This window comes from Anas platyrhynchos, chromosome 5 (assembly GCF_047663525.1).
Source record: "Anas platyrhynchos isolate ZD024472 breed Pekin duck chromosome 5, IASCAAS_PekinDuck_T2T, whole genome shotgun sequence".
In the NCBI taxonomy this organism is placed as follows: Eukaryota; Metazoa; Chordata; class Aves; order Anseriformes; family Anatidae; genus Anas; species Anas platyrhynchos.
Genome location: NC_092591.1, coordinates 5,036,816 through 5,049,479, shown reverse-complemented (window position 1 = coordinate 5,049,479; position 12,664 = coordinate 5,036,816). Strand labels below are relative to the sequence as shown.

At 51.4% G+C, this 12,664-nt stretch overlaps 1 protein-coding gene across 1 annotated transcript; it reads left to right on the top strand.

The window, feature by feature from the left end:
- Positions 1–1,391: 1,391 nt before the first annotated feature.
- Positions 1,392–7,701, top strand: CCDC198 (coiled-coil domain containing 198). Its single transcript, XM_038180661.2, has 6 exons — positions 1,392–1,729; positions 3,166–3,242; positions 5,173–5,259; positions 5,602–5,700; positions 6,291–6,453; positions 7,020–7,701. Exons 1-6 carry the CDS (start codon positions 1,519–1,521, stop codon positions 7,244–7,246), a joined length of 864 nt encoding a protein of 287 aa, XP_038036589.2. The 5' UTR covers positions 1,392–1,518; the 3' UTR covers positions 7,247–7,701.
- Positions 7,702–12,664: the final 4,963 nt, after the last annotated feature.

The following is a 12,664-nucleotide window of genomic DNA, read 5'->3' as shown; positions in this document are numbered from 1 at the left end:
GATTTGTTCGCCACCGCCCCTAAACAAATGCTAAAGCAAATGTCATAAATGACAACAACCCTATTCTCATGGTTCCTCTCCCTCCCTCAGGGATTTCCATGAAATGCAGGTAGGATTTTGGCAAGAAAAGCACAAAGCACACTTATCCCACTGCGCGCACTCACACCAACATCTGCTCCTCCGGGGATTTTTTTCCTGGTGTTTTCCTTTCGGACCTTAAGCTTCCCCCACCCCAGTCGTGGTGACAAGGCGTGATGCTCTGGAGCAGCTGCCTTCCCTGGGCTTTGGAGCAAGATGTGCATTTTGGAAACAAAAACACAGGACATGAGGCTGTGACATTAACTCAAAAGACCTTTTCAAGGAGAAAACACCTTTTCAAGGCAGATGGGGGAGACGCAGCCCATGGTTGTGGCTGTGCATGGGACAGGTGCTCCGTGCCGAATCCTCCCTTGGTTCTCCTTTGCTGCTCAGTAGTTAGGGATTTTCCATGCATCTTCCTTAAAATGAGAGCATCAGAACACTTGCAGGCCAATGATTTCTTTCTGAATTTAATAAATTTGCTGGAAAACCCACTTTAGGCAAGGCCAGCATGTACAAGTCCTAGCTGAATTTAGTGGAGGATTTTGGGCAATAAACGAAATGAGAGGAAGGTACAAAGAGGTCCCAGGGCTCCTGGGAGGAGCTGCGTGGGGTCCCTCACAGCTGAGCACCTCCCAGCTTAAAGCAATCCTTGGCAGCACGCACAGCTCATGCTGAGGTACAGCCCTACAGCCCTGATGTACAGGGGTGTGGGGGCTTTACGGTTTCACTGTGAGGTTCTGGTCTCGATGGATGCAGCCTCAAGGTGCTGAGCAGTGCTTTCAGGCCAGCACTGTGGGGTTTTGCAGCTGATCCTTAGGCTTTTAGGCACCCCTGGCAGGGGATGTTGGTCCCAGCACTCGTGAATCTTGTTTCAGGAATAATCTCCCCTGCAGATTTGCCAACCTTGGACACAAAAAACTTGAAGCAAACCGTGCACCAGGCGGGTGGGTGACGAATTTTTCCAGCAGTGCCACCACTCTGTGCGAGGCCTGGAGCAGGGAGAGAGGATACTTCTCCCACGCCGGGGCAGGCTCTGGAGGTGCTGTAACCCTTTTAATCCTTGCTGTAACCCTTTTAATCCTCTGAGCATTGAATTTCCCTCCAAAGACTGAAGATTTAGCCAAAGAAACAGTTGTAGAAATACCTCCAGGGCCACCAGCTGTGGTGGTGCTGCTTGCTGAAAGTGACTTGCAGGTGAAAAGCAAAGCTTGGCGCCGTCTTTCTGGCCTGTTTGGGCCTCCTCCTGTCCCTGCTGGGACATTCCCAGGGCCGAGTCAATGTTTAACCCCCCTGGGAAGGACACACAGGTGCATTCATCCGTGGGAGCCAGCCCCCAGCTGGGCAGCCAGCAGGGAGCCCTGTGCTCGAGGATCCCTCTGCCTTTTTGGGGGCACAGCACGAGGTTTCTTCCTTCTCCCAAAGCCCCCGCTCTGTGCCATGGGCCTGAGCTCTTCCAAGGCGCACCCCAAGGTGACCAGGGTGGCACCGATGCTCTCCAGCGAGGACCTGCCCGCTCACCCCATCCCGCACCCTGGGGTGCTGGGGGGGCCCATCCTACACCCACCGGCTGTGGGGGAATGGGGAGCCCCCAAATTTCATGGGCGGCTCCCTCCTCTCCGCAACACCTCCTACGGGAGGGCCTCTGCAGGTAAGGGGCAAGGGGGGGTGGTCCTTGGGCTCTCACAGAGCAACCCCATAACATGCACCGCTGTACTTGTCGATATTACTTTAATTAGAGCTAGATTCTGGGTAAGGTGTTCAGCAGGCAAAATTAAGTGTTAAAATAAATCAGAGCCATGCCTCGCAGTGGGGTAACCCCACAAGGCACCGGTCCCGTAGCAGTGTATGTCCATGTGCGTGGTGCTCCAAACCTCCTGTACCCAAAACCTCCCCACAAGCAAGGGAAAAAAAATCAGTAAATGCCATTTTCTTTCACCTGTTTCATTTTTAGAAGTGTGTTCTCAAAACTAAGTGAGCGATGCATTAGCTCGGCCTGCTGTCTAACTAAGCACAGCCTCCTAGAGGATAGGTTTTGTTTATTTTACAAGGTTTCATTTTGGTTAAATTCCTTTTCCTCCAGTGGGGGGGCATCTGTTGTTCCTGGAGTGCAAATTAAAAAAAAAAAAAAAGGCAAAATGGGCAATTTTTGGAAGGTTTTTCATTATCCCTAATGAAACACGCATTCCCTGTCTCTCCAAGCCATTCCCCAGCTTCCACTCCAAATTCCTGCGTTTTATCCCCAATTCCCCTCCCTGGAGGCTGCACACCGTGGTGGCCACCTTGGGGCTCTGCCACATGGGAGCTCAATCACTGCTTAAAAAAAGGCACCCAAACACAAGGAGGCTGGTTTTGGGGAGGCAAGAAGGATAGAGAAACTGTAAAAGAAATAGCTACTGCCAGTGTGTTTGTTTGTGCAAGCAAAAAAATAGGCAGCAGCGTCCATCCGAGACCAATGGCGCAGAACGGATCCGGACCCACTGCTCAGCCTCGTTAAAGCAGGGCTTTAATGACTAACAGGGGATCGCTGGAGTGCAGCACGTTCCCCTCCACGTGTGTATTTTGGGCTGGTTTCCAAAAAAGATGAAGGGCTGAATGTCATCCACTTCTTCTGCGGCCAGCAAAAACACCAGGGATGGTTCTCAGTTCCACCGAATAATAATAATAATAATAATAATAATAATAATAATAATAATAATAATAATAATAATAATAATAATAATGTTACTATTAGTAGTAATAATAATAATGTCTCAGGGACTCAGCAGCAAGAAGGGACCTGAATGGCTGCCTGGACAAGGCTGCTGGAGGGTGGTTGTGGTCACGTATAGGGTATTTAAGGGGTTGTAGAAGGAAGGAGAGAGGTACATGGCAGGCAGAGCTGTTAGCAGCTGCAGGCATGGATACATCCACATGTTATTTCTGCAGCTAACAATGATTTATGCCTGGTGTTATCAGAGTACAATGAGAGAGATGGGCGTGGGATGCACCAAACACAAAACAGGGCAGAAAACTCTCGCTGGGTACAGCCTAGGAGCTGATGGCCCCAAAGTAACTTCACCCCTGTCTTCTTTTCCAACCTTTAAGGGCCCCTTTCCTTTGACACCGTGCCGGCAGATGGAGGCAGCAGCATCATCAAACTGTACCCGCCTCGGCGACCACAAGTAAGGGGTTTGAGGGGCTCCCCTGGCAGAGCCATGTTGTCCCCAGCTGGTCAACCCACTGCAGATCCAGTCCCTTGGGCGAGCTTCTCACCTCCCTGCCCTGCTCTGAGAGCCCTGCCACACCGACGATCCCAGTTGTCCCCAAGAGCTTCTGTGCTCCCCCAAAATTCATCAAAATGTCCACTGCATGTGTAGCACAAAGGTGACCCCCCTGGGGCAGGGGTGCTGTGCTCCAGCCTTCCTTGCTGGAATTAAAATACGCAGCACTGAGTGAGGAACGTGTCCCGAATTGGTGGGAGGATGAGGCAGTAATGAGCCCAGCTACGCCCTGTAAATTGCCACGTGTAATCACAGCCTTGCTTAAAAATCTCTTAGCCACATGTATTATTTATAGTCGTTGATCTTATTTCTGTCCTGGCTGTGTTTGTGTATTGTTAGGGCACTGGCAACACCCACTGCAGGACAAAGCTGCTGCTAATCCCACCCTGTGCTTTGGCCATTGCTGCTACAGACTAGAAGGAATGGCCTCAAACTGTGCCAGGGGAGGTAGAGGTGGGAAATGAGGAGACATTTCTGCTCAGAGAGCAGGCAGGCGTTGGGACGGGTTGCCCAGGGAGGTGGGGGAGTCCCCGTCCCTGGGGGTGTTCAAGGGAAGGTTGGGCCTGGTGCTTGGGGACAGGGTTTAGGGGTGACATTGGTGGTAGGGGGATGGACCAGGTGATCCTGGAGGGCTTTTCCAACCTTAATGATTCTGTGATTCGATTCTAAGTGCCAGCAGAAGCCCCTTTCCCTGCAGGAAGGCTTCCAGAGGCAGTGCAGAGCAGGACGGCCCGGCCCTTGCAAGGCCCATGCTCCAGCCCCTGACACAACTTTAGCCGAGAGCCCCAAACTTCCCCGTCTGCCTTCAGCCTCAGCAGCGTCTGGGAGTGATGCAGCTTGTGGTGTCACATGCTGCCATCTAGTGCCATTATTCTTCAGCTTCACAGTCGGTTTTGTGGGCACAAAACCCAACCACAAGCCATGAGCACGGGTGGGGAGCAGGACGGGAGGAGCACGTGTGCTGCAGAGCTGCGGGGGCGCGAAGGTTTGCTCCAAATGCAGGTGAACAAGGGAGCAGCAGGCAGCATCCCTTCCACTTCGGCTGGAGACACCAGCGTGGAGGTTACCTGCTGGTATGACCCAAAATAGGGCAGAGCAGAAGCCTATATATATATATAGGAAGCCAAGTGGAAGCTTCCCATTGACTCTAGGGAGTTGGTTTGCTCTTGGTGTGTTGGGCTGAGCTGGGACTGTCTCCAGCACTCCTTTACTGCTGCTGCCTTTTATCTCCTGCATTGATGCCTTCATTTACAGGATGCTTGAAAATGACAGCCCAGGCTCTGGCAGCAGTTTAGGGCAGCCAGCCAGAGGCATGGCACCGTTTGGAGGGTGCCTGCTCATCCCCATGGGGCTAATGACGTCCTGTGTAAAGTGCAAAGCAGGGCTTAGGGATGGAGCCCTTGGTGGAAATGGCCTCAAGTTGTGCCAGGGGAGGTTTAGGTTGGACGTTAGGAAGAATTTATTCATGGAAAGGGTATTTGGGTGCTGGAACGGGCTGCCCAGGGCGGTGGTGAAGTCCCCATCCTTGTGGTGTTTAGGAGACATGGGGACGTGGTGCTTAGGGGCATGTTAGCAGTGGGCTTGGCAGTGTTAGGCTGATGGTTGGGGTCTCAGGTAACTGGGATCTGGCCTTGGGTGACCTGCCAGGAGACATTTTATTAAATTGTGATACCTGGGTGTGCTAAGCACTTGCTAAAGGTGCCGATCTCCTTCCTGTACCCAAGCAGCCAGGCCAGAAGCAGAGCTGGAAAAACCTCAAGGTAGTTTCGCATCAGGTTTCATGCTGGCAATGGAAAGGGGATGCTGAACACTGTAAATATTGCACTTGCAGAGGCTTGAACCCGCCGGCCTGCCATGGGGGATTGCTCCTGCAAAGCCCTGGAGCCAGCACGAAGCAGATGATGCCCCAAAAGCCAAGGCGAGTACCAGGCAGGGCCACACCGACCACGCGCAGCCTCCCTTCCCTGCAGGTCACGATCTCGACTTGGACAGCCCACAGCAGAAGCACCGCAGGGGGCAGAAGCACATGCATTCATGGTTTTAATGAGGATTTTCCACCGTGCCCCAGAGCTGTGGGATGAACTGCAAGCACTGCGAAAACCTTCTCTGAATTGCTGCACATTGGCCAGGCAGGAAAACACTCGCTGCCTCCATCCGGGGAGCACCCCAGGGACCAGGCTTGGGTTTGGGAGCCCGTAGCTGTTTCTTTTCATTTCAGCACAGGCAGATGTCTTTATTTATGTTTTCAAATCCCTTCTAGGCTCTGGAGAAGAGCGGGCAGAGCCTGAGAGCCCTCCCTGGCAGGCGGCAGCACTTGCACAAGCTGCAGATGCTGGAGCTGACCCGCCGGCGCCGAGAGGTAACTTGGGGAGGGCTCTGGGGAGATGCTGAGGCTCCGCGGGGTTTTCCCATCCCGGGGTCTCCCCCATGGGACAGGAGGTCTCAGTCCTGTGCCTGGGAAGTGTGGATGAAGCTGGGGAGCAGCCCAGGCTGGTGGATGCACCCACACCTCCCTGCTGGGCTGGGGAATGTCCCACACATGTAGGAGACGCTGGCACCGAGAGGCAGCCCCAGCTCCAAATGGTGCTCCCTGTCCCCATGCTCCAGGGATGAGGAAAACCCTCCTGCAGGCTCCTTCTCATTCCTTTTTTTATCCAGTGGAGTTCTTGAACCCACGAGGTTTTTTTCCCCTTTGGAAAGTTCAGTAATTACTTCTGATTTTTTTCAGCGCTCTGCCCTCATTTGGCCATAGCCCATGGAGAAACCGCAAACCTCCATCCGGGTCATGTTCTGTCACGTACCCACGTTGGCAAATATGATTTTCCCTGCTTAAGCTACCTGGCAGTGTAATTATTTTCCGTGCCAGCCCCCTAACGATATGCCGCGCCGAGCTGTTAAAACGTGTTTGCTCCTCTGCTGCTTGTGCTGACGACTCATTTGCAAACCCAGGCAGAGCTGAGGCGAAATCTCCACAGGGAGGCAAAAATCAATAAACAAAAAATCAAGGAATTCAGCCCGAAGAAAGTCCTTGACACTCGACAGAGAGGTGACAGCACCGGCAGCCGAGACCTTGTCCCCGCTGAGCACAATCAGCATTTTAATGGAGACCCTGGTAAGCAGAATAGTTTCCCAAGGAGATGTAAAGCTCCCCAGCATCTTAAATACCATCAGATCAGTTTCCCCGTGGAAGCTGTGGGATAGCTGTAGGGGCATAAAACCAGAATGTCACAGAATATCATTGAATCATTAGGGGAAGATGCAGGAGCAAGCAGGGGCCCGTTGGATATTGGTGGCAAAGCCCTTAGCTGTCACCTTGTCCCCAGGACAGGGTTTCCCCTGGCTGGAGGGTTTTGGGGTGATCGCTCATCATGCCAGGGGGTGAATGTCTGTGCTAGGTGCTGAACCTTCCAGTAAATCCTCTTCAGACGTGCAGTACCATGTCCCCCGCACCCGTGGGTCTGTGCTAAACCACACTGCATTGTGCCAAACTTTCTAATTTTACCAAATATAATCCCAAATTTATGTCTGGCCTGCCTGGATGTGTGGTCTGGTCTTGCTGGGATTTCTCAGGATCTTCTTTCCACACCCCCAGCTGCCCGTGGTGTTTGCCACATGAATCCCACAGGCCCGGGCATGGCTCTCAGCAGAATTCCATTTTTTTTATATTTTCTCCACCAGGAGACAGCGGGGATGGAGGACTCGCAGGGCAGCATGACAGCAGCAGCAAGGTCGGGCTGTGGCTCTGCAGGGAGCCGCGCACCAGGGACCTGCCCTGGGACACCTCCAGCACCGACTCGGGGGGCTGCGAGAGGGAAGAGAGGAAAATTCCCCGCAAACCTGCGCTGGTGAGGACCCGGACGGAGAGGGTTTCTCTCTTCGATGAGTTCTTCGATCGGGATTTCTAGCGGTGTGCCTCGGGACGTGCTGAAGGACCACGCCACAGTGCCAGGGTGCGGGCACGGTGTCTGCAGTCAGCAGCGGTGCTGTGAGCTGGGCAGGTGGACAGGGCCACGGGAAGCACGGAGGTGGCTGATGTGATCGGTAGTGACAGGTCTGGGTACGTGGCTGCATCCGAGCAGCTGGGGAAAAAAAAAGTTTGGACTGAGCAACAATAACGTGGGGGTGGAGGGAGGAGGAGGAGGAGGCTGGCAAAATAAACAGAAGCTGGAAAATGTTCCGGCAGAAGTTCCAGCTGGGATGAAATATTTCGCTTGCCTTTGAGTTACTCGACCTTTCCGCCTAGCTTGTTTTCAACCTTACATCCTTTGCTAAGCCACAAAAAAGCAGCTCAAAATGAAAGGTAGAATGATTGCTTTAGGAAGTCTTTCAAATAAATATTCTGGCATTTCTGAAATTCCTTTTTGATATATTTTTTTTCTTTTTTGAGTTTCCTCTCCTCCCCTGGCCCAGGCAGAGAAATGTACGTATTTTATTCAGTATTAACCTCCAGTTTTATGGATAATCTTCCCAAAAACACTGTCTTTATTTCTCTTGCCCACTGCATTCAGTTCTCAGCACTGTGCAGAGTGGTGGGAACAGAGGAGTCTCCAGCAGCCCCTGGTGCTGCAGGGTGCTGGCCATCTCCAAATGCATTCAAAGCAATGGTGCTGTGAAGGACATCAGTTCTGTGATTCTGGGATAAAATGAATCCCTGGGAATGTCTCCCTGGGTTGCTTTCCCCTTGGTCTGCCTAAACCCGACCAGAGGGTAAAACATCCTCAGCTGAGCTTGTTGGCTGGCCTGGCCACCAGCTGGGACAGACTGGAAGACTCACAGGCGGACAGACAGACAGACACACGTGCCATCCGCTCATTTAGGCACCACCTGATTAACCCAAGCCCTGCGCTGCTGTTTGATTGGGTTTCCCTCGTGTGCCTCGGCTGACTTTGTCTTAGCTGAGTGATGTTGAATTTCCAAATGCATGAGAAGGGAGTTGGGGCTGCTCTCCCTCCCTGCTCACCAGGAATTAGGGACAGGGCAGGGACCCTACAAACAGCAGGTAGTGTCACCACCACAGCTGCTTCCATGTCCTTCTGCTGGAAATCTGCCCCCCTTATTCTTTAACTCAATTTGGAGTCATTTCTCATGTGCCCAGGGCAGGGCAGGGTCTGGGAGACTCAGGGCAGGTGAAGCGCGTCCTTCCACGCGGCTGTTTTGGATATGTCAGCTCTATATCCTCAGCCTCCTGGCTTACATAGCCAGAAAAAGAGCAGAAGACACATTTTCATGTGTATTTAGGGGAATCAGACACCTGTGGCTGACTCAGTTTCAACAATTTTCAGCTATTTGTCTCTCTTGAACTTTATTGAATATCAAAAAGCAGGAGATGCAAGTCCCAGCCGAAGCCCCAAATCAAAGGTGGAGCCTCTAGCACAGCTGCCCAACACTGAGCTTCTCTGTCCTGGCTTCCCCCCTCTCTGTCTTTTTGCTGTCTCTGGATGTGCAGCCCATTACGGCACGTCTGCACGCTTTGTGGAGAAAGCTGCTCTTTGGAGCAAGCCCACACGCCGTGTGCGAGTTCACGAAAAAGCCAAGAAAACAAACCCTGGCACAGAGAAGGAGAAGTAAGGGAAGTGATTTTTAATGAGAAAGGAGAACTGTTAGTGGCTAATGAGTCCTTGTCTGGAGTCTGCGTTTCAAAAATGCCCTTGCAAACTTTGCTCATAAACACGGGCGTTGTGGAAGTATCGTGAGAGCTTTGGATTCGGTGCTGAGGGTAGGCTGAAAATGTCAATGATTTAATGGGCTGGAACAATTAATCTGGCACTTGTCTGTACACCTGTCCTCTTAATGATTCGACATATCTCCCTTCTGTGTTCCCATCTGTCAACAATTAAGCGATAATTGGTGGAAATGCAATTTATCTCAGATAGAGCTGATTAGTCTTCCAATAATCACGTTGCCAGCGCTTGGGAAGAGTGCTGCCCACGGAGAAGAGCGTGTGGACCAGTCGATCCATATCGCAGGCTGTGCAGAGAAGGGGCTCTGAGCATTAATTTATCAATTTACAGTGTGCAAAATTTGCTCTTATGGAGGCAATAAAGCCGGCAAACCTGCTTTCTACTTCTGGTGCTCAAAATTGTTTGATTTTCAGCTGCTTTCACTTGTGTTAACTCATCATAACCTGTAGAGAGGCAGACGGCAACTCATTCTGTTCTCATGTTTTCTAACATCCTTCCAGAGGCTGGAAATGAAAATGTTTTCTCTATTACTAAAGATAAAACTTAGGCTTTTCTACAAATTACAGAAGATGGGAGAAAAAAAAAAAAAAAAAGCAATAACAAGAACCCCACGATGCGTGTGCTGCGACTCAGCAAGGAGAGCCTTGCAGAGATGTTTTTCTCTGAATAGCTCCCAATTCCAAATGCTTGATATCATCCCGTCATTTGAGGGATGAGTCACTGCAGACAGCTATGTAGGGGAGGAAATTTGCTGCTCGACAGAAGCGAGCACCCGCCGCGCTGGTGCAAGTCGTGCACAAGAGCAGCAAGTTCCTCTGTCTGAGCTTGCTGCTGCGGCCAGGGGAGGCTGAAGCACTCCCAACTGAACGCACAGGATGAGTTTTGGTGGATAATGATGACAAAACCCAAGTTGGGCTGGATTTGGGTGGTGCAGAGCGATGGGCAGAGGGGGAAGAGATGTCCCCTGTCCGTCCCGCGGTAGGATGAGTTACCCTCTGGAGAGGACACACTCTCTCCTGCAGGCTAACGAGGTGTTGCTGCGATTTCCTCCCAGCTTTGAGATGAGGCTGGAGCCATCCTGAGCTAACCCCGTCCCCATCAGGACCTGCCCAGCCCAGGTGCAGTACCTTCAAAGAACTGAAGCTGTCAGGTTTCACCAAAATGCCCAAGAATTGAGATTTTATGCAGGTAATGACGTGGCCACAAGTAGCACAGGGCAGAGCCCTGAAGTAGGGGAGACGTAGGTCAGACAGACCCCTGCCCCAACACACGAGGGCGTTTATCTTCCCAATGAAATGGGCACAGGCTGCTTTTGGCAGCGATGGTAATACTGACAGAGAAATGCAAGTTTCTCTCACTCAGAATTAACCAAACTGACTTTGCTGAAATGTTAAAGCAAAATGATAGCGCTCGGCCTCTTGCAGCCAGCTGAGCTGGGGAAAGTCAGCACCGATGGTTAAAGTCTGGCAATATTATTAGCAATGAAGTATGCAACAGGAAATCTTGAAGAACCTCATCCCCGTATTTAAAAAAGCTGAAAGTTATCTCGGAGGTCTCGAGGCCCGGCTTGCTGTAATATCTTTTATTGTTCCCGAGCAGAAATGTGGTTTACTTACACTTAGCAAAGAGAGGTAAACAAAGCAGAACAAGGCTCAGCTCTGTGCTGTAATGGGATCTCGTCACACACCCTGCATTAATGTGATCTTCTCATCCTCCCGGGCCCTGCCCCACCTGGTGCTCAGCACCTTTGACCTCCTCGGGAATGCTCAGCGCCACGCAGCAGCCTCCCTTCCCCAGCGCACGCACGCATCCAGCAGCACAAAAACCACCATCAAAGGCACGAGGCTGTTTCCACTCACCTCGTCAAACCCTTCCCTCCCTGACTCACTGGGAGGTGTGGGCCAGGTAACTGGGATCGGTTCAATCGCCTTACCCAAAGCTGCAAGAAAAAAAAAAAATGCCCCAAACCACTGACGTGAGCGGCTCTGTTTCAGGCTGTACGTGAGGATTAGTGTCATCATCAGCTTAAAAAACCACCAGCCGTGTCCAGTTTTGGTTTGTCTAACAGGTAACCTCACGCTGTGCTGCAATAGCCCTAAACCTGTTGTTTCCCAACGCTGGAAATACTGACTAAGCCCTCTGTGTTCCTAGCTTTTTTAAAATTCCTGCTAACGAAGGTCAAGCGATGGCACAGGGGTCCCCCGATGACTAAAGGGTGGGGACCTGCAGGAGATGCTGCCCTTTGTGGGATGCTCCATCCCAGCAGTGCAGGACCTTTGGCCAGGAGGCCCACGCTCCATCTCCACCGATGGGATGGAGCTGCCTGCAGATACCTCCTGCTCCTGCAGGAAAAACCTTGATTCCTTGCTTAGCACAAGGGTTGTAGCTTTTTGCCACCTACTGACACGTTGTGGGAATGGCTCATCCCTGCAGATAGGCTTACTTGTGGGCTGCCCGTCTGAGAGTGCACCCAGCACCCGCTGAGCCACCCACAAGGATAAAAGGCAGAGCAAACACCCCACTGGGCACACTGACAGGAGAGCAACACGGATTTGATCACTTGTTCCTTGCTATGTAGGAGCTGGGCGCGGTGATCCTAGTGGCTCCATTTCAACTGGGGATATTCTGTGTTCCTGTGATAATTTCCTCCTTGCCCCATCCCTTGGGCACAGTAACTTCATCCTTCCAGAGGGCATTGGAGAAGTCTGGCATTACACCTGAAAAACAATGTCTTGGCTTCTTCCCCTTCTATCTTTTCCCCAATTTAATATTTTTTCCCCTCTGTCTCCTCCTAAAGTCTCTGCTGGCTTTGCCCTCACCCAGGTTTCCTCCTTCCTTAGCTCTGCTGAGGGCCTGTGACCAGCGGACAGAAGGGCTCTGCAGGCCCCTGAGCACTGCGAAGCTTCATTTCAATCCTATTTCGATGCCTTGAGCAACCCAGGGAGCTGATAGTGCTAACTCATTGCTCAGAGTGAACTGCAAACTCTGCAAGAGCACATTTCTTGTCTCCTCTCGAGACGAGGATGTCTTCCACATGGCGGTTTTGACGCCTCTTTTGTCCCTTTGTGCAGTTGCAGTGAAGCTCAGCTGAGCTGAGCCCTCTCTGTGCTTATCAAGCATGCTCAACCCTTGGCTTCTCAAGGGCTGTGAGTGGAAATAGGAGCCTTTACAAAGTGTCCTCAGTATTAAGAAATACCTGTGTTGGTCCTAGGAAGCCCTAAAGGTGGGGAACCCTTCATTTGCTCAGCGCTTCTCTCATTTTGGTTCACCCCGCTTTTGTTCTCCTTCACTTCCATCAGCACCATGGTTTGCTAACACCCCCTAAAAAAAAAATAATTAAAAAATACAAGTAAAAAACTGCTATGTTGCTGATCCAGCCTTAAATTTCCCTGCTCCTATAAGCCACCCCACGACACAGATGATACCCGTGCTTGCATTAGCTGGTAGTCCAGGCATACCAAAAATGACCTGCTTAATCAAATCAGGTTTTATGCATCATATGATCTTGTTATCAACCAAAATGACTGCATTAACTGAGAACTCGCTGGTTAATGACTGTTTTGGGAGAAAAGAGAAGCAGGAAAGTGTCAGTTTTATGGTCGCCCCTCATCTCTCGTTGAACTTCTGGGGCCAGGCACTGGC